The following is a 22,933-nucleotide window of genomic DNA, read 5'->3' as shown; positions in this document are numbered from 1 at the left end:
CATCTATAACTTAGCCATAAAATGCCCACGTGCACTTACAAGGTTATAATAACACAACCTCGTGAACATAATACCAAACGAAATGTGCACCGCCTACCTATTAAAAGGCCCTGACGTGTGCTTACTGCTGATATCATGTTACTAAATAATTCGAGCACAGCTGTTTCAAGTGCTCACCTGCTACTGTTTAGAGAAACTATATTTGTTTTCACTGCCCAACTCGGCACCCTTTACAAACTACATATTTTCATAGACTATTTTTATAAACAGCGCAGGCGCCTGGCCTTGCTCCCAATCTTGACAGTGAAATCTCAACTCTGTTAAAGCTATCTTAACATTGGCGTGATAAATAAGGACAATGTACATACTTAATGCTTTGTACCCTGTAATCTCGTGACCCTCCTGAGCATACAATCATCCATTTAACTTTGTTCCCTCGTCTCGCGGTATACTTCTAAACATCCACCTAAAGCTTTGTTGAGATTTGGTATTTCTAAACATCCACCTAAAGCTTTGTTTATGTCATTGTTTTAGTCGCTAACCCCACTCTCCCCCGCTCGTTTAGCTAATGTTAGAAGCAACCCTCCCTCACCAGTATTCCTCTTCCTCCCTTCCCTAATAACATGTCTTCTCTTTTGTCATGGACGGTAAGTAACCACTAATACAGAGCGGTCATTTGTTTTAGTGAACTTTTAGATTTGGCATGACGTGTTGCTGGTATTTTCATTGTGCTTTGATTTAGCACCGAGTGCAATTGTGAGAATAGCCTTGCTTCAAGAAGCCGGACTTCGTGACCACTTTGGTTATGTGGGAGTATGAAAGACCTGGTAAGTTGGTCAAGACAACGGGCACACTTTGTAGTCCCTCAGTTTTAGGGCCTAGTAAAGGGTCTAGGTCCTGATTTGTAAATTTGAATTGTTTGTGGCATAGGGACTAATATCTGGTAAGATGTAACGCATACTATTGTCAGTAATTAAATATTTTTGCTGTTGACAGGAATAACGAATTCTAGTGTTATTATGTTGTAAACTGTAATAATACTAATAGCAATTGTGAGCTCCTCTTTGTTAAGCAACAATTACTGTTATCTCCCACTATAACTCTCCTGTGTAGTATGTACCATACTAATACCATGATTGTATTTCGATAGCCTCGAATAACCAACTATAATGATGTGGGGGGGAGGCAATGGCATAATTGTCGTAGAAGTACACTCGCTGAGTTGAACAACACGTACAACTACAAGACGCTGCCAGCATGTCATATGAGATGCCTTACTCTCTCAGATGTTTTACTTGAGTAGATGTACATTGTTTGATGTAATGCGCTTACAAAGCTAGAGAGTAAGAGAGTAAGAGAGAGAGAGAGAGAGAGAGAGAGAGAGAGAGAGAGAGAGAGAGAGAGAGAGAGAGAGAGAGAGAGAGAGAGAGAGAGAGAGAGAGAGAGAGAGAGAGAGAGAGAGAGAGAGTGCCGGTCCACTCTAATACAGCTCTCTTAGTTTCTCTATTGTAGTTTAACACCGTCTCTCTCACTCTCTCTAGTATACTGCTTGCTTTTCAATAGTACTAGTGTACTGTTGTAAATCTACAAAACCGTTTACACCTCCACCACCCTGATAGCTCACAATACATTTGAAGCTCGTCTGAGTTTAGTATAATTGGTGGAAGACACTGTGGTCTAGTTGGTCCAGTTGGTCTAGTTGGTCTAGTTGGTCTGGTTGGTCTAGTTGGTCTGGACTCTGGACACACGTGCTGTGTGTCAGCGCACGGCACTTTGACCGATTTAGTGGAACTCCATATTTTATTTGTATCTCTCTTTATTGTTATTGTTCGATCACGTTTTTATAACAATGCCGGTGTTCAAGAGTTGTCATATATATTAACTATTGTGTTTTACGCTCTACTTACTTGCCTTTTGCTAATTCCTATCATTTTATATTATACTTCGCCGTATCTGATATTTTTGAAGTCAGTTAAGAAGGTCAGCGGTCTCTCGATCTGTCACTTGAAAAAAAAAACTAGAATCACAATTATTAGATATATAGATGTAACTGTAAGTTCATTTTTAAATGCTTAGTTATTGTTCGATATTGGATTCTTAGAATCTATCAAATACCGCTGGTCACCTGTGAACTAGTTATAAATTGTGAGTTGCAATATTCTTAATATAAGTGCAGCTTCCTCTGCACATATTATTGTGTAAAGCCTGAATAGTGATCATCTACAACCACTACAGTAGAGTGATCTACGAAGCCAGGTTTGGTGGCCCATCTAGCACGCTATTCATCAGTATAATGAAATGAGAGATCCTATAATTTGTAGGAGACACTACACTACATTTCAGGGATACTGGCATACATTTCAAATTACAAGTCCTGTTAACAAACCTCATGAGCCATGTCCGTTACATCGAATATGTTTAACTTGAAAATCATTGAACATATTGGTCATAGGGGCAACTCTTTTGCTTGTTTATTCCTCAACTTTAGGTAAAATAGGCTTAAAAACGAGTAGTTTGAGTTATAATATATCGGGGCTGTCAACTCATATTTTATATAAAATTAAGTGTGAGTTATTTTGCAGGAAGCCTTGCAGACAATCCTCTTAGTCTCACCGTCTTCAGGAAAAATTATTTGAAACTGGAAATTCACCAGTAACAGTGTAACACTAATCAGTAACAATAATAGTCATAATATCGCGTGAAGAATGTGAACATAACTCACCTGACTTTCTTTTTTGACTTCCTATTCTAACTTTCTTTCTCAAATACCTTTCATGATTTCTTTTCCTGACTTCCTCTCCGAGTCTAATTATTTTTAGAAACGATAACTTGTCGAGGTCTTGCCGCTCCTGGAATTAATCACTCTTGAAGTTATTTCAGCCTTTCAGTGATCTTCATGCTAATTTTAATCTTACATAATTCCAAGTCTCGTGTGATGTAAAACCTTAGAACACCTCTGTACTAATAGTGTTTGATGATAGCTATTTTTATATAGGCTCATTGAACGACTACACCGGGTACCTTTAACAGTTACCTTTAACAGTTATACTATACAATTACATGTACCATGTAACTCTCGCTTGCCTCATAGAATGGCTGTCACAATGATGTATTCATTCAGGCCTCTACAACAAGCGGTCCTCTATAATAATGATAAATTATACCGTATCCTTTGAAACAGATCGGATTGTTTTAATCGTGCGTGTTATTGTATTAGTGTGTGTTATTGAATATTGATTGCCTACATATCAGTGCAAGTGGCAACTTTTTTGTTCTATATTTTGGCTTTTGGTCCGTGACTCCTAAACGAGCCACTTACCGCTATTTTGTATGTGTTGTTGTTGTTGTATTTATAGGCTTAATGCTATACTTAAAGTTAAAGTGTTGCTTTATTTTCAGCAGATTGCTATTTTAGTGACTTATGACACCGTATCATAAAGCTTTTAAAGGTTCTTATTAGATCATTGAACCTCAAACAGGTTTAAATATACATATATAGTTCGTTGGTCATTTGATATTTCACTTCCTCCTTCGCCGAACTATAATTTGATTTATTTTGAATTATATTTCAGACAAATCGAATCATTACAGCATTAAACACGCTAACACGAGCTTGCGTGCTATTTTCTAAGTATTTAAATGTTCGCTCGTTCTTTTGGACTTGGTTGTTTGTTTTCGAAGGCTAGCCCTTTGGACGGACTACCATGTTTCAGCTTGTTTATCCTGGAAGTTGTCCATTCTGCGTTCTCTGTAGTCAAGACCCAACAAGACAATGTTCTTTGCAGAATTTAGATCTAACTTTGAGACCCAACTTTGAGACCCTGCTGTGTCTTTTTCCTTGTTTACCTTACTTCATTAGTATTGTCTTATTGATATAGTCTCAAGAAACTGTCTCTTTGACCCATTAACCCATGCCTTACACTGTTTCATACTAGTTCACAGCTTCATCTGAAGGTACTGCAAATATAGTCTCAATGAAACGTCTCTTGGTAGCCTCAATCCGTGCCTTCCACAAGACGTAAGTTAATTAAATTACGAAGTAACTTAAACCCAGTGATCTCACTTTGAGAGTGACTAACTATTGAGAATGATGATCTCGTTTTAAGGTATTCTTAGTCCACGTAACATAACGAACTGAAACAGACATAATACGAATATGCCTGGTATAGAGTAAAGATAATGGTCTGATTAGATTATATTCGCACGTATAAAGTTTAGAAATATAAGGATATCAGGTCACCGGTGCCGGCCGCCGGGGTTTGTTATACGGACAATGCTGTAACCAATGTTCTATCAGGCACCTCAGTGTAACATGATAGTAGGATGTGCTTTACACCCCCTTTCTCCGGGTCACCTGCTCTTTTATCGCTCCACCTCTCTTTCTTTGACCTTTGTATTTTGTCTAACTTTCTTATCGTGCAGCTACTAACTTCCATATTTGACCCATTTTTGCTCAGTTTTTGTTGTTTAAGCTTTACATTTGAAGCTTATTAGATTCAGCTAATAGCATTGCTGCTCTCTACCAACAAATCTTTGTACCCAACTCCTTACGGCCCTTCATCCGACAGAAGGGCTTCATAACGACCCCCTGATTGCGCTGAAAAGGAGAGTAGATGAGTTGACATGAGGCTGAGAAGCACAATGAAACTCCGGAGTAGCCGCTCTTCCTGGAACTACATAGCTTCCGGCCCCAACAAGACAAGGAGAATTTCCTACGACAGTCCTCAGCGTTGTGAGTCTCGATATCACTTGCACTGCATCAAATCTTTTGTATGATTTGTCATTCTAGTGTGGTCTTGAAACCTTTAGTCGCCTGGGTTGTCGCATTAGAGATTTCATACTTATCACATCTCTAGCTCGCATGAATTGTATTCCATCGCATGTAAATTGTAAATGTTAGAATAACGCCAGATCGTAACGATCTATTTCATTCCCTTCGTCTTTCCAGTTTTGTCTTATGACTCATATGACATATCCCATCCGATGACTTTTACCGCAAATATTTACCATAAAATACATCGGTTAGAGTTACCAAATATGCTCAAGTACACCAGGACTAAATTCCATTCGCCACCTTCATTTTTCCTAGGTTATTATGCATTCCATTTACATTGTTGCTCAAATGGTATGCACACCAACAATTTTTTTGGAATATCCACGTTTTACTTCGTTCGTACTGTACTACAATTCCTTTTCTTTTAGCAATACACGTTCCTCTCAAGAATATGATTGTAAGAGCTCGCATGCATTACAACAGTAGATTCTAACAGAGTATGAATATATATTGGGTGTGTAATAATATTGCTGCATGACGAAACAGCAATCTCAGCGTGTTTCTCTGGCCGTGTGTGTGCTTGTTAATCCTCTGTAACGTTCGTAAAATTGTGTTTTTTACTTTCGATATTGTCTACGTTTTGAAAGTTTGAACAAGCATTCCTTTCGTTTTAGGTAGAAGAGGAAAAAGGCGGGTGAAAAGGGGCTGTCGTCCGTCACCTAAAGAAGTCATCCTTCTGAAAAACGGTAAGAATCGTTACCTGCTTCTTTAGTTTTACTTTTGGGAATAAAATGGTTTAAAATTACTTTCAACGTTTAACATTAGAACTAAGTACTTGCGTACTGGCAAATATTATTACATTATATTATAATATAATATTAAATATTATCATATTTAACAAAAAAGAAGCTAAATATTTAATTTCAATATTATCACGCACTGTACCTTTTCTCCTTTGTTAAAATATGTTATATACATATTATACAAATATTATGTAGTACAGTATTATGTGCTGTTGGTCCAAGACGCTGCAGTTAATTGTTTTTCGCGTCACAATAACCCTGTCTAGTCTTTGTATGTACTGAAATTAATTACTGATGAATAGTACAATTCAGAGTAGATATTGTGAACTTTTTGGCAAAGAAATATTCTGGCTGCAGCTGAAACCGACTCCTTTGTATAAACATTAAATAAAGCTTAACGTTATAACATAGATATTTTTCATGTTTGAGTCTGATCTCATAAAGTCATAACTTGATTAAAGTGAGTCAATGTCTTACCAGAAAGAATCATTTCTATCGAGCACTCAGGAACTGTCGGGACTGAGCAATAAGCCCAAACGTTTGCACACTGACTTATGGCCCACCCTGTAGGTCTGGATTCTTGAAGGCGGCACCATTTTCTTTTCACAAGTGACATCGATTAAACCAATCGGCTTGATCAGAGTTTGGTGTTTGGGATCATACTTGATCCTCTTATATCGATTTGAGTCGATTTGAGTCGATTAAGTTAAACTGTTTTGCTTCACTAGTGAACTGTTAGTGAACTTTAATCTGATGCAGAGTAAACTGCTTGCGGAGTGAATGACAACATCTTCCGGCTGAGTAGGTTAACGCTGGTTCCGCCTGGTTAATGAAATGTTGCGCCCAATTCCCTTGGATAGTTAAGTTATCCAGCCACCTTAAATATTGCTTGTAAGCGGTACCATTTTAAAGATTGTGCAATCTGTTGCAATCTCTCTGTGCATAAGGTTAACAGTGTGAACTCTGCTCAATTTGTGTGATATGACCGCTTCTATATTATTAAAGTGGTGAGTGTTTACCAATATTTCGCGAGTAAGATATCAAATAGATTGTGCCTAAACGGCCTGGCCTACACGGCCCACGGAAATTTAAGGGAAATTGGGTTCCTTTCGATATATTTTTTGGCCGTAATATCCTAATTTATCATGAATATTATCAAAATATGACAATATATTGCTATATTATACAACATCATACAGTTACTCTACAATATCACACATGTACTCTACAATATCACACTTTATATAGTGCCTATATTATATACTATGTAGTGCACGCAGCCTATCTCTAAGGTCCTGTAACCTGTATAATTATATCACGTGCAAGCTACACAGAATGCGCTAGCTAAGTGGCCGCTACTGCATGTTCTCTCTCTCTCTCTCTCTCTCCCTCTCTCTCTCTCTCTCTCTCTCTCTCTCTCTCTCTCTCTCTCTCTCTCTCTCTCTCTCTCTCTCTCTCTCTCTCTCTCTCGCTCTCTGTTCCAGTACACAATACTTTCAGTTCACTCACTTACCCTTATTATATACTCCCTCTACTGTTATAGCTTTATTTGTACTGTTTAGCCTGTGTAGTAGCCGCATGTCGTACACTATTGCTTTCTACGCTATTTGTTAGGGCCTGTATTTGCGGCCCACATTTTGATCAACATTTTGCCTTGACTTGGTGAGTGGTCTTCAATGGAAAATAGAATCAGATGTGAGGTAAATTTCTGCATGCCTACTGCAACGGAATTAATCACGGCGCAGAGTTGCAGATTTTACGGTCGTCTCCCTATCAGAAATAAAATTCTTTTAATATTTAATTACAGAGCCGATCATCTGACGTCTCATTCCTTCACAAAGACATTCGATCACATAGATACCGCCACATGCGTTAAATTCCATAAACCTGAGCCCACTCAGCCCGGAATGATAGAATATAACCTCTTAGATAAAACATCTCCATTTCAGATTTGTTAGACCAGTTTGTACCGGTACAGCTAGTGCGAAGTGTGCAGGACATGACGTGTACGATAAACAACACTGAGTCTGACACAGCACCCCCTTCCTCGTGTGCCTACTACAGCTGTGATAACTGCCCACAAGCCTTCTGTTGTGAGGAGGAGTTTGCGCAACACACCCGCACCCACCACACACAGGCACCGCCCCCCGCAGAGGACAACAACCGGTCCAGTCGGAACACCACGCTGACTTGTCGCACGTGCAGTTACACCGCGCCAGACGCTAACAAGGCGACAGTGCACGATAACCTCCACAGAGATCAGAAGAGCGGGGATAAAGTTTACAAGTGTAAAACCTGCAACTTCTTGTCTTGCTCCAAGATGGGGGTCACGATACACAAGCGACTTGAGCACGCCCCACTGAAGTACGAGTGTCCGATGTGTAACTACTCGTCCTTCAACGCGCGCCACGTGACAGCCCACGTGGATAAGGTGCACTGCAACCCTGCGAAGAGTCCTGGAGTTGTCTCTACTGCTCCGCTCAGCTTGAAACAGGTTCGTATCACACATCACCACCTAATACACACTACTTTATTAGACATAATTGATCTGCTATACACTTCCGTGTTTCACTACGTGTTATTTGTGTACAGCGGTTTATGGAAATTAGTCAACTTTTCTCGTTGAGCTCACCAGAATACGTTGTGGAACAGACACAGTCAGCTATCAACTTGGCTTGTAATATAATGACGTATATTAACGTATATTTACACACTGACAATGTTCTCGAACATAATTAATTAATTAGTGGAAGGCTCACGGGTTTTTGATATTCTGACATATAATCGTGATACCGTTATAATATCTAAATTGCCATGGCAACTGTAATAATCGTTCTGTAAGGTAACAACATATTGGTTTGCTACAAATAAAAGTATATTTTCTGAAACCTCAATCGGCGCTGCTGCAAGAAGTTTAAGAGACCGTTTACATATTATTACGTAATATTACGCAATCAATTGTTGGCAATTTTTAAACCCCGTAATCACTTTAAGACATTACAATTTACAAATTAGCGCAATATTTTCCGATACTACCTCCCCAACATTACGTAATGTGAATTGTGAAACTATGAAGGGTTTATCTAATCGTGGCAAAACTTGATTCCACAAAATATCTCCTTAGAACGAGCTGGGTCCATTGTATGTGGGCTGTTGAATATTGTAATTAACTCTGAAACTCTGCTGTTTGCTCTTACTCATTACTCCATCATGCAGACTTTTTGCATAAAAAGATAAAAACTCAGAAAAGGGACTTAATCTTAAGTTGTTAAGTAGAGGGGTAGATGCTTGTAAAGCAGAGGAGTAGATGTAAAGCAGAAAGGTGCCAGATATCAACTCAGCTGTATTGAAGAGAGTTGTGTGCATCTGTTATGGAAACAAGTTTTAATTCTCATCTACATGGTTATTTTAGTGGACCCAAACGACATTAACCCGCCATTAAGCCTGATAATTATATAGAACTGAAAGTTGAGGCCCACAAAGTTTTATTTTTTTAAAAAGTATATTCTAAGCCTACCACTTTAGACAATACAATGACAATACGATCCCTATCTTTTCAGCCTGCGTCTTAAATAATTTCTATCTCTTAAGACTGAAGACCAGAGGTAACATAATATGCAGGGTGCGGTAAAATATTGCAAATAGTGCGATTCCGCACCCACCGCACTTATATGTTGCCTCAGCTGAAGACACCTTATTACGTTCTCTCTCAGTTCAATTATTTCTTGTTATATTGTGTCATGTAGTAGACTGGAAATAGGCCGCTCTTCAAGTCTATAAATGTTAGTATAACACTAGAACTGTTAGTATAACACTAGAAATGTTAGTGTAGTTGTTTCATGTGATGACAGATGAGATATATCCAGCACCCAGACCAGAAAGACACACTAGTTACAAATTACAACCTGTCCGACTCTCTTGTTGTCATTATAAGGGAGTGTAAGTTGCCACACTAGTTCCAGTTTCATATTACCTGTAACCGTGAAGTGTTACTGTTACTGTGTGCGTAGTGTGACCCTTACTAAACTTCTTACAGAGTATCACATTCAGGAGGTGACCGGGACATGATTTTAGGCCTGACCGGGACCGGGATACAAAATGTGACTTGACCGGGACCGGGACCGGGACTGAGATTATCAATTTACCGTGACCGGGACCGGGACCGGGACCAATAATTTCTGGCATTTCTATCTTACCGGGACCGGGACCGGGACCGGGACCGGGACCAACAATCCAATTTTACCGGGATGACCGGGATGACCGGGATGACCGGGATTTGACCGGGATGACCGGGATGACCGGGACCAAAACTGGTATTCTCATATTGAAAGCTGCAATTTTCATTTACATTATAATTGAAAAATTTGAATAAGTAATAACTAGAATATTAAATTAGAAAAAACTTAAAAAAAACACCGTCAATATGGGGCATGGGCCTAATGTACTACACCAATAATGTTCATGTACTGATTACTCAAGTTCACCCTCATTCCTCATTCCTCAATCAATGATCCCTCAAATTATTCAACAGTTTCATTCTCCAATTCCAATTGACAATTGGGCGTAGCCCGAGTTGAAAACTTGATGTTAGTTTGCAATTATGAGTTATGTAACGATATTAGTTACCTAAACTTGTTTAGCAATTTTAAACATTGTTTTATTTGGCTCAGAGGTTGTTTAAAGATGAAATTCACAATGAATGAAAGTAAAAACTTAAAATCACAGTGAATGAAATTATGTAAAAGATCCTGGTCAAAATCCCGGCAAATTTGAGTGATTGACCGGGACCGGGACCGGGACCAAGAATCCTGAATTAACCGGGACCGGGACCGGGACCGGGATCATAAATCAGCATTTGACCGGGACCGGGACCGCGACCGGGATGAAAAATGTGACTTGACCCGGTTGACCGGGACCGGGACCGGGACCGGGATAGCTCAAAATTGCCAATCCCGGTACCGGGATTCCCGGTCACCTCCTGATCACATTTACTATAATCCTCTGCTCAGAGCTGCTACAATCATCAAGTTCTACGGTAATTACAGATATTACAGATATCGTTATATTACGGACACTTTCGTTCCTTTAATGCATAACAAAATTATAATATGTTCGAGTTTAATAATATGAAAATAAAGTTATTTTGTCCAATTCGTTGATGGAGAAACGAAGATTGGGCAATTTTTCGTATAATACAATTTTGTGCGAGTTGATATTATATCGTTATAGAGTAAAGTGGTTTCTCTTACAAGCCTAGAAAGCTTTTATACGCGTAAGGTTTAATGGATTCAACGATCAATACGTCACTCAAGCTGTGTCTATGGATAAGAACTTTGTAAAGTAGCTGTCTGAGACCCATCAGACACCAATAAAGCAGCTCGCTACTTTATCAGTTTATAAAAGGTTTGCTATCTCTGCAATAAAGCAGCTAGCTACTTTATCAGTTCTATAAAAGGTTTGCTATCTCTGCGGTGCCTTTTATCATATTTCTTTATATATATAGTCGGTATGATAGATAATAGATAATAGATATGCTAGTTAAGTGAAAGTTGGTCCCATAGGTCTCTTAGATAACGGTTGCTCAAGTAGAAACTTGAATTCTTGGAACTGTAGCAGGTAGCTCAGTGACCGTCTAGTTCTTTAAAGCATTCAATTACGCGTATCATTAAACATGAGCAAGATACGCAATACGCATATTATGCAACAAAGGTTAAAGTATTAAGTAACCGTTTATATAAATTAGATATTGTTCCTTGGCTTCAATATTTTGCTAGAGGTAAAATATTTTGACGAATGCGTTTAACCATAATAAGGGAGTGGGGGCGTTTAACCATAATAAGGGAGTGGGGGCGTTTAACCATAATAAGGGAGTGGGGTCTAGCTGTATGACACAGCGTATTGCAACATAATACCGAAATCTGCAGCCCGGTGATAAAATGGGTTTGCCCACATCTGGAATTGACCAGCGACCTAACGGCTAATATAATATACCAACCTCTCCTTACTCAGTCTGCAGTATGTAAACTATTTAACACAGACCTGAGTTCTCTGTAATATCTCACCTGAACTTACCCCGCCTTCACACAAAGATACGCGATATCTGCTATACACCTGACAATTGCACACTGACCGAGAGAGAGAGAGTAGTAGTTAATACACCACATGAATGACATTACTGGTACCCACGTGGAACCTCACGTGACCTTCTAATAACATTGATGCGGGGAGTGTGTCAAGATGTGCCCTCGAAAGGTAACAGATGTTGGAGCTTACTTTTGTGGGTCTCTCTCTCTCTCTCTCTCTCTCTCTCTCTCTCTCTCTCTCTCTCTCTCTCTCTCTCTCACTCTCTCTCTCTCTCTCGCGATATTATATTAACATATTGCTAAATATTTTAAATGTGGACAGACCATGTAAGTTATAAGTAGAGACATGTTGAGAGCTGTAATAATGTGGCGGTGAATTGTTAATATGTCACGTCAGCAGACACCACATATCACACATTTTCAACGTAGATCGCATCTTGAACCTTTCATTAACTTGAAAGCATGTCAGAGATCAGCCAACTGCATTACCACTAGGACAAGTTTCTCTGTAAGTACTGTATGACATCAAGCAAATTACCCTGTCACATCTAGTCACATCCACACCCTTCAAAAGCTTTCAAAGGAATTATTTAACCGAAGCTCACTAGAATCATTTACCACTCACCTCTTAACTTGTAAAGTTCTCAATATAACTATGATATCATTACTTTGAACTTACATGATATTGTACTGAACTTCAAATAACTCGCCAATATTACTATACCGATTCTCTGCCTACAAATAATTCACATAATTTCAGGTTTAAACCTAAAAACTCACCTACAAAGTGAACACGTGGACGAGGCCCAGTTTAAGGAGTTCACATGTGATCTGTGTGACTACGTCTGTTACACCAACACAGACATCGTTCATCACATGAAGGCTCACCGAGCCAAGAAGAAGCTCTTCAAATGTCCAAAATGTTCGTTTATATCGGTAAAATTCGACAAGTACGCCAAACATCTGGATGTTGTCCACGACGAGGTTCAAACAGAGGAATGCATGGAGGAGGAACTTGTTAAGGTGAAAACGGAGGAAAATATTCCCAATATTCCCGTTATTCGAGTGATACAGAAGAAGGAATCTGAATGTAGACCAAGTACAGAGGAGGTTGATATAAATAATGTCATGTACACCCCACCAACTTCTCCTATCGTTAAATCAGATCCTGTTAAAGTTAAATCAGATCCGGGCAATATATTTGATAAAATCAATCTCAAGAACCAAGATAAAGTGAAGGTATGTAAGGCCGTGGGTCTCAGAGCTTCACCGAGGAAGAAACAAAAGAATGTCGACACCAAACCGGGCAGACTTCACAAGCTCAGATTCTCAGGGTCAGGGATGATGAACCGCAAGGCACTGAAGAGATGTCGTTATTGCACCACTAAAACCATGTTCGATACCCTGACAAAGTTACGTGAGCACCATATTAAAGCTCACGGTATTAATGATTTGGGAGTGCAGCTCGGAATGCGCCAATACAAGTGTAAGTATTGTCCTGAGAAGGTTGAGTTTGAGGGGTTGCAGGCTCTTAAGGATCACTACGCTGACTTCCACCCTGACTCATCTATGAGAAAACTTGTGAAGCGTTCCAGATCCCATAACGAGTCAGAAGAATCCGCAACCACTGAAACTGTTGAGATCCCCATGATAAAACCATCTCTGTTAGATGAAATCGAAATAGCAGAGACCAGTTGTGAAACAAAAAGACAAGACATGTTAGACTGTATCCTACAATCCCAGAAACAGATAGGAAAAGCCCTGAAAGACTCCAGCCCTGAAAGTAACCTCGCTGATTCCGTTTCCAAGTCCAGAATAGGCCTTATAAATTCTGCTCCCAGTACTGTTTACGATAAACCACCTAGTGTTAAACCTATATTATTTGATGATCATGTCCAAATAAAAAACATCAGATCAGCTCCACCCACACCCCTAATACCTCCAGCTACCCTAGACAATATTACCGTTAGTTCAACTAACAAGACCATTCCAGATTATCAGGGGAACCTGGGCAACTCCATCTACAACCTGTCCCTTTCAGAACTGCAGTATTTACAGCAATGTTATCTGTATCAGGCGTATTGTATGAACATGTATTACACCGACCCAATATACCGACAATACGTACATGAGAAGCAGCAGGAAATGCTTCTGGAGCGCACTAGAAAAGAGCAGGAAGCACAAGCTCCCTCCCCTCCCATCTTCACTCAGCGTCCTATCGTTAAAATATCGGACCCCCGATCACTTGCTCAACCTAGCTCTGTTGTTCAACCTATTGTTGCATTAGAGCTGACAAAACCCAAACTCGGCTCACCTCCGGATCCTAGCTCCCACTCGAATCCCACTAATCCAGAACATCCAGGTCCCCAGCAATGTTTTGTGGCATCATGTCCCTTCACCACTACCCGTTTACTCGATCTTAAGAAGCATATTTCAGAGGATCACAACATCAGAATAACGGAAACAATGGAGGCTGAGCTAGAGAAATTGATTAAAGCTCAGGAGGGCATGAAGGTTCCTGATCAGAGGTTGATTCCTAATGTTACTATGGCTAATCGTACCTACCCTTGTTCACATTGTTCCCAAATATTGGGCTCTTTCGACTCGTATGTGCAGCACATGATAGAGGTGCACCGCAGTGAACTAGGGATCGTCAGCCAGGGCACCCACCCCAACACCTTCAACACCCACTTCACAGGACCACCTAAAACACCGGTCAGTAACACCATGGTTAATAATACACTTTTGCCCAGCAAAGCTGGTGCTATGCCCACCATCACAATCAAATCCGATATCCAGTCGCCGTCAAGTAGCAGAAGCTGTGGGGAGCCCAGCACCAGCACGGGTGTTAATGGGAGTGTCGGGTTCGAGTGTACCTCTTGTTATCATGTGGCGCAGAGCGCTGAGGCACTGATGAGGCACGAGAAAGTGCACTCTGCGACCTATCACAAGTGTGGTGTGTGTGATTACATGGCCCCGTCCGAGGGCTCACTAAATGTGCACATGAACGTTCACAAGACTTAACGAATAGGAGACACGTGTCTTGATAATTGATTTTGTGTGTTTTGTTATGAAAGTCAAATTTGATTTAATGATTTTTGCATAATTTGCGACTATTCTCGTTCATAAAGTTCATATTACTGAAAATAAGTGTTATGTGAAGTAAGATCATTTTCAAATTACCTAGTTCACTATAAAGTTGTTCGTTCTATTCATGAATTTCAGTTCCGATTCGACCAGAATATGACTCACTTGTCTAATCGAGAATTAGACATACTTTGCCCTTTTAGGAGATTCCCTTACTGCACACGAAAACCAAGTACATGTATTACATAAATTTGTTTTAAGTCCGAGTAATGAACTCTTATACGGAGGCCCAATACAAAAGATGAGCATCTAAAGTCTAAACTTTCTTTCTTTAGAATTGCACTTCATAGAATTGTACTTCATAGGAACATGTTCAAGGGTTCACAAAAGTTGTTACATTCCAAAAGTTGTTACATTCCCTTATGTATAAAAAATTACGAGATTTGATGCAAATTGGAGAAAAATATCAATCCATTACGATAATTTGTCGACTCTGATTGCCTCTAACTTTAAGGATTAGTTTGGGCTCTGTGTTACTATTCATAACTCGTCAAGTTAGACCCGCAATGTTTAAACCTATTTTGACAGCTTTGAAAAAAATTTAAAACATTCTTGTATTCTGTTAGGGAATCAAATCAATTAATTGGTTAATTGTTAAAAGTACCGGCTTTCAAAATATTAAAACCATGTTCTCCCGCTGTTGAGTTCAGATATTAGCAAAATTGTACACAATTTGTAAACCTTCCTGTCTAATTGAATATTGATTTCCCATACCACGAGTTCATTATTTGATTTTTAGATAATATTTTAAACTTTTTATCGTGTTTTATAACAACACGCATCACATCTTGATCTTCGTACGAAGTATTATCTTATGTTTTTAATTTTCCTAATTAATTTTAATTTATCTGTTACATATATTTTATTTCCAAAGAAAGTGAAGCTTTTCTGTGCTTTTTTAGATGGATAATAGTAGCGCTAGTAAATGTCAGTATCAAAGTGTGAGTAAGAGCTGAAGTTACTCAGGTAACTACTAATTTGTAACGTGTATTGGTGTGAAATGTGGGTAACGTAGCTTACTGCTAAAGTTACAGCTTGGTTTCGAGCCACACGTTTTCTCGGTTATTTGGATCATCCCAAATGTTACATAATGCAGATTCGTGTGATATGAAATATTCTAATGATAGTGTTGAATCAGGTATTCACCTGATAGTAATTGGCCCTTTACATCTTTACCCAGTTCTAGACTAATACCAAATAACGGTTTAACTGATCATTTATAACGATTATCGTCAATCTCTGTTCATAAGCAGGGCAATTTTGAGTTTAGGAGTTGTAAATGATCGCATCGACATAACCCACAAAATTGTTCTTGAACAAAAATCTACTCGCTGTGTTTTACTGAGAAGAAGGTATAGAATGTTCCATTTAATCGTTACATTTTCACTGCGTATCTTCTTTGACGTTTCAAGAATGATTGTTGATTGTTGGAAAGACACGTCCTTTGTTGGGGAAGGCACTGTCAGATAATTGTACAAAGTAGGTCAATAACTCATGTTGACACCTAATGATATTGTCCTCATCGTGATATTAATACGTGTTGTACCTGGTACTTGTAACACAAGATACTAGGTGAGATACTAAGGCGACATGCTCTGGTTGTATTTAGATGTAAAGCTGTAAAGTGTTCACCACCCCGCACAGATCGATTAAGATATAAAAATAGGCCCGATCGAGACAAAGGTTATACTTTGTGCCTAACACATACTGTAGAATAATTTCAACCGAACATTTTGGACTTGACTTGCCTTAGGGCCCTGTAAAAATATTTACTGGATGATTAATCGAATCGGGAACCTATTGAGAATGTGTTTTCAAGGAATGTTTGGTAATTTCATCATCAATGGTGTAATAGCTACAAATTGTTTCTTTGATGGAACCTTAACAAAGTTATTTGATCGTAACTAACGGAACTATCGCTTAATTAAGCAGTAAACATGTTATATTAACCGTACCAAGCTGTAATTTGGCCTAGCCAGCACCCGTAAACAGTTACTGTTTCTATCAAATAAAATTGAATTACATCGAAAATACGATATCCGTAAACCATGTCTAGAAACAGCTCCATCAACCCTAAATGTAAACCAAAAAGTAGCTTTTAGAATGTTTCAAAAACATTTCTCATTCGCAAACTTGCCATTCATTGGTCGTGCTTTCCCGATTCTAAACTCCCAGTCTGTATTTCACACTAAACGACAATTGCAGGATACTTCTTGAATGGCTATTATAGTCTTCAAACTGAGCGCCCATAACATTCCTATCATTAGTTGGATCTGTCGTCCGCGAAAGGGCATTCCTGACAGTTTTAAGAATGTAGCCCCAATTTCGCCCGGTTTATTCTCAGAATTGTAAATATGTCCCTCCTTAATTCTGCGTATTGCACTCGGAGTAGGTGTGTGTACCTACTGTAGAAATCTAATTACACAAATTTGGTCCATGTTGGTGCAGTTCTCGCCTGGCTTAACTACGAAACATTATCTGCACAGTGCACAACATTTAGTTGCTGTACTATTTTTCGTCAGCAAAATCTCAACAGACTACAATGAACTACGGTGTACCCTGAAACCCCATTACTAGGATCATTGTTCCAGCAATTAGTTCTTGTGAACCACATTTTACAGTACATTATACTTAATTTTGAGACTACTGCTACCGACTCAAACTTTTTCTAATTGTTCTTCTCGGGAAGTGTCGCCTGCTATACGGTTACATTTTACAATAGTCTAATAATTAATTTAATTTGCTTATAACTTTATGAAATATACTGTAAAAACCCGATTTACTGCGGAGTTTGGGGCAGAGATCGACCGTGATCCCGGTACCGGTACTTTTTACCAAATCCCGGTCCCGGCCAAAATACCAATTTGACCGGGATTTTGACCGGGATTTTAGATACAACTTCTATACTTAACTCTACTATTAAGATTTTGGAACAAAATTGCATCGCGACGGGAAAAATTTCTAGGGCTCTTCTCAAAAGTAATTATAGCACATTTACTTTTTCGACTAAGCATATCATTTATAATATGAAACTCAACAAATTTTTAATCTTAAACTAATTGCCATCTTAAACATGGATCACTTCCGCACTAATAGTTGATTCCGCTAAATTTTGTGTCAAAATAGAGCTAAAATCCCGGTCACGGTCAAATTTGACTGATCCTGGCCAATTTCAAATTGGATAAAAAATCCCGGTCCCGCCCATTTCAAAATTCTTGTCCCGGTCGTTTGCTGGTTTGGGGGAAAGAAAACAGCGTCGGTAAATCGGGGTTTGCGATAAATCAGACGCGTTAAATCTTAATATCAAATATGCAATGATAGCTACTAGTAAACTCTGGTTGGACAAGACATGTACGTTTTTCTTTCGCTGAATGAAAGGAACTATCTTTGGTACTATTTTCAATTTTGCAACTGAACTTGGGCGACATTCCCTTGCACTTCTTGGCTAGAACATCTACTGCTTGGTTGAGTTGGACTTTCTGTAACAAACTGTACCATGGTGCAATATTTGACGAAAGTCGATTATCTCGAGAACCAACCAAACTTTCCAGATAGTTATATTATATTAATAAGACAAATAATCTATGCAAGTTTAGGCGAATTTCTATTTGCCAAAATTGAGATATCACTTCAAACAAAATAAAAAATCTCAAAATCGGAACAATATTTGGTACCAAGGCACATATCTCGAGAACTGACCGATAGAACTTTCTTGAAATTCCCAGATATGGTAATGAGACAAATAATCTGTGAAAATTTGAGCGAATTTCTATGTGCAAAATTTGAGATACCACTTCAAACATAAGAAAATATCTCCAAATAGGTGGTTTGAAGTGGTACCAAGGCTTATATGTCGAGATCTGAATATACGATTTTCTTTAAACTTTCCAGATAGTTAAATTGTCATAAGACGGATTATCTGTGCAAGTTTGTGCGAATTTCCATGTGCCAAATTTGAGATATCACTTCAAACACAAGAAGAGATTTGTTCTCGATATATATTTGTCGTACTACCATTTAACTATCTGGGAAGTTCAAGAAAATTCTATCAATCAGTTTTTGAGATATCTGCCTTGGTACCAAATATTGTACCGATTTGGAAATTTTTTCTATTGTTTGAAGTGATATCTCAATTTTGGCACAAAGTTTCAGAAAATTCTATCGGTCAGGTCTCGAGAAAATCGAAAAGTTATTTACTGAAACACTCGATTTTCGACGTTTTAATTTGGTACAGTTTTGACGAAAGTCCCTAATACTGGCTTGGTTTGTTTTCCTAAGCTTATTTGGAACGCGCGATGTCATTGCGTAGTAATGAAGCCAATCGATTTTCGCGTTTACGCACGTTTTATCGCGCGCACATGTGCCATGCTGACCGACTGAGCTGGTCAAGAAGCTGAGAGCGCTCCTTGGCCGATACTAGATCAACATGGCCAGTCTAGCCAGAGCTACGACATACGAGAACAACCGGATAATAAAAAGGACTTAGAGCCCCTGAAGTCAATGTAAATAAGATCTCCGTCATTGTAAGAGAGTAGAATATTGCCGGTCGGCCGGTTTCCTTCATATCAGTGTTCACTGAGCTTCCCAGAGGAATTAACTAAAAACAAAGAAGGGTGCTTCATTGATAAAGATACATTGCGTTTTCCAGGCTTTCTGTAATAAGGTTTTAGTTGTTTGAGATCTTGCTGGAGTCGTATGATGATATTCTCCATTTGAGAGAACTTGCTAGTGACCGTAGTTATTGGAGTAAATTGTTTAACTTTATACTTGAGTACAAGTCAATTTGACTATTGGGACATAAAATTTTACAAAGGATCACGTTTCGGTTCTAAATTATTTTAGGATTGTTGACATTTGTAAGATTGACATGTTTGATAATAATGAGAACTTGAATCATCCAGAAGAGAATGGAATGCAATATTTTGATAATACATTATTACTATTAGTAGGTGGGCGTTGGCCTCAAACGAAAATGTGAAATTTGACATCGTCACGTCGTCAGTCTTGGACGATTGTACCACTACCGGACCAGTAATGGTACAATCGTCCAGTGTGATTCACACTGTGCACTGGGCCCATGCTTTGCAGTATTAAGCAGACATTCAGCGTTATAGGATTAGTCTAGGCTATGCTGCTTTCAATAAATATCAAAAAGCCTGGACTAACAAGATACCTCTGCAGAAGCGACTCCTGTTCACTGTTGCATATGAAGCCCTGGTAGTGTCTGTGTTCAAATGTATAACTCCGATTGTTGGGCTGCACCTAAGGCTGTCTTAGAGAAGTTGGATGTTGTACACCTAGGCGTCATTTGAGACATAAAGGTGGGTCAACAGAGTTTCGATATTTTGCTGAGCATACCAGACCCGGGGTTCTAATCGGTAGGGTATCTAAAACTCACTGCGGCCATTTTTGAGACTTTGAGTAAGGTAGGGCAATCTGTTTTACATTATTTGGGAGATTACATTATTTGAACACTACGATTGTGAGCCCACTCCACAAGAAAGGATGTATCTACGACCCCGATAACTACAGAGCCATTGCGATCGGGAGCAACCTTGGTAAACTTTTCGCGACAATCCTATTGGACCGTTTGCTAAAATTCAGGAAGGAACATTGCCCGGACACAGTAAACCAGCTTGGCTTCTGTAAGAATGCTAGAACTGTGGATCATCTGTTCACCCTTTCCACTTGTGTAGACAAATACGTGAATAACAAAGGACAAAGACTCTATTCTTGTTTCGTGGATTTTCGCAAAGCTTTCGACTCCATCAGTCGTGAAGCTCTTCTGTACAAGCTCTCAACCCTTGGTATAGATGGAAAATTCCTAAAATGTCTAGAACATATGTACAAGAATTCCAAAGCTAAGATCAAGCTGATCGCTAAAATATCAGACTCATTTGATATTCTTGCAGGTACGGAGCAGGGCCACCCAATGAGCCCCGAACTATTCAAAACTTACATCCACGAACTTTCGGAACGACTGAACAGTGTTCAAGACATCTCAAGTCCATTGCTGAATGAAACTATTCTGACCCACCTCTTGTGGGCAGATGATCTTGTCCTCCTCGCACTTTCGAAAGAAAGTCTTCAGGTCATGATCTCTGAACTTGAGTCATTCTGCAGAGAATGGGGGCTCACGGTGAACACCAAGAAAACCGCCATCATGATTTTTAATAAAAGTGGAAGGCAACTCAAAGAGAGTTACGGTTTTCAGTACATGGGAGCAACAATCCCATCAGCAAAAACATATTGCTATTTAGGGATCACCTTCTCACTGTCGGGCAGCTTTAAGACAGCACTAAACCTTCTGCGACAAAAAGCTCTCCGGGCATACTTTGGACTGAAAAGTGAAGTCGACCTTAACAATATATCCAAGGTCGCAGTTCTTAAACTGCTCGACTCCCTCATACTGCCAGTTGTATCGTACGGAGTGGAAGTCTGGATCAGCAGTAGCTCAGGAATTAAGGCTTTTGTCAGCACAACTGACAATACGAAGCAATCCCCACTGGCAGGCATTGCAGCTGACCCATTCGAAAGAATGCACCTCGCCATCCTTAAATGGACCCTTGGAGTTGGCAAATCGACATCTAACGCAGCTGTTTGGGGAGACTGCGGAAGAACCCCTATTGTAGTTCGATATGTTAAACTTAAACAAGTCACCGATTTCCATAATCGCCTTGCAAGACTTGAACTAGAAGACTCACCAGCCCTAGCCAGGCACGCTTTTGCTGAGCAGAAGAAACTTGATTTAGGTTGGTTCAGAGCACTGGAATCAATGCTAACGATACTCGACGAGAACAAACTTGAACATCAACTATACAACCCATTGTTATGTCAGGAAAGGGCACATAACCGATTTATCAATCTATGGGAAACAGAAAGACAAAGCAATAAGAAGCTTACGTTCTATAATAAAGTTAAAGGTGCTTTCGAGCAGGAGCCGTACCTCACGCTACCGTCGAGAACTGGAAGCAACTTAGTGGCTAGGATCCGAATGAGCGGACATAAGCTAAACGTAGAACATAGAAACTGGAAGATATGGGAGCAGAACTGGAAGTCAACATCACAGAATTTGTGAATTCTGCAGCGAAAAGTCAATGATGGAGCTCTTTGTTAATCTTCCTTGTGTTGATCCGATAATAGAAGATGAAGAACACTTCCTTAGAACATGTCCCAGGTACCATTCCAGTAGGACTAACATGAAGGAGCCCACAAAGTCATTACTATTTCATGACATGAAGAGCCTCTTTCTACCGGAGCACATAGTGGAATTCACCAAGTTCGTCGCTCAGCTATGCAGAACACGATTCCCTATAAAGAAGAAACACGAACATTAGTGTCTCAGTACGGGACATCACATTTCCTCCACAGCCCCTTCATTTTCACTTTTTCTTTACACTCATCAAACATCTTAATGGTAACGGATTTTCTATTTGGATTTCGGACTTTGACCTTTAGCTATGCTGATCTGACATTATCTCACTGTAATATAGATCTATTTTTTGTAAACCTTGTTAACCTTGTAAACCTTGTAAACCTTGTAAACCTTGTAAACCTCATTACCAAGCGATATATCCATAGCAGCCAAGTGATATGGTGATAAGCTATCATATGAAGACACTTCCGCCGTGAATTGAAGCCGCCTCGGCCGTAAAGGATGGTAATAAACTGCCTTGATATCGAGTCTAGTCACTATAGTGCAGTCTCATTTTCGTTGTTTGATGTCGTAGCTTCGTACGGACTCATTTTGGAAAGCAAAAGTTATTTTCTAGTCTTCAATCTTGATTCTGTAAGAGTTCGGTAATACTTTTAGATGTATTATAAGTTAGTGCTTATCAGCCTAATATCCCAACAAGTAGAGGTACGTGTTGGCTCTGTACTGGTTAAACATATATTTCTGCGATATTACCAAGTATTGTGTAACAATACCACTTTGTAGTTGTTGGGACAACTTTAACTTTGTGATACTGATCATGATATCCTGGGTTTCGTGACGTGTTAAAAACTGGGAAGAGATCTCCTCTTACTCTTTGTAGGGCGGTATGAGATCTCCTCTTACTCTTAGTAGGGCGGTATATGTATAGTATGAGCCATGTGATCTGTGTTTACATTTTATTATCAAATTT

The 22,933-nt window shown here is 39.3% G+C and overlaps 3 protein-coding genes across 5 annotated transcripts in view; all 3 read left to right on the top strand.

Moving 5' to 3' along the window:
* The window catches only part of LOC134825041 (uncharacterized), an 852,482-nt gene that overhangs the window by 776,339 nt on the left and 53,210 nt on the right, over positions 1-22,933 (top strand). The window lies entirely within an intron of this gene.
* Positions 561-15,684, top strand: LOC134825051 (uncharacterized). 3 transcript variants are annotated; one of them, XM_063837156.1, is made up of 5 exons: positions 561-647; positions 4,569-4,732; positions 5,449-5,520; positions 7,527-8,071; positions 12,421-14,900. In XM_063837156.1, exon 5 carries the CDS (start codon positions 12,537-12,539, stop codon positions 14,682-14,684), a length of 2,148 nt encoding a protein of 715 aa, XP_063693226.1. In that variant the 5' UTR covers positions 561-647; positions 4,569-4,732; positions 5,449-5,520; positions 7,527-8,071; positions 12,421-12,536; the 3' UTR covers positions 14,685-14,900. The 3 variants fall into 3 exon arrangements, with proteins under 3 accessions (XP_063693226.1, XP_063693215.1, XP_063693206.1); XM_063837145.1 differs by lacking the exon at positions 4,569-4,732 and having other exon boundaries at positions 564-647; positions 12,421-15,684; XM_063837136.1 differs by lacking the exon at positions 561-647 and having other exon boundaries at positions 3,180-4,732; positions 12,421-15,684.
* Positions 4,624-12,426, top strand: LOC134825779 (zinc finger protein 600-like). The gene is made up of 3 exons (XM_063838013.1): positions 4,624-4,732; positions 7,527-8,071; positions 12,421-12,426. Exons 1-3 carry the CDS (start codon positions 4,624-4,626, stop codon positions 12,424-12,426), a joined length of 660 nt encoding a protein of 219 aa, XP_063694083.1.

Source organism: Bolinopsis microptera, chromosome 1 (assembly GCF_026151205.1).
Source record: "Bolinopsis microptera isolate Bmic1 chromosome 1, MBARI_Bmic_1.0, whole genome shotgun sequence".
NCBI lineage: Eukaryota > Metazoa > Ctenophora > Tentaculata > Lobata > Bolinopsidae > Bolinopsis > Bolinopsis microptera.
This window is presented reverse-complemented; position numbering and strand designations above follow the sequence as displayed.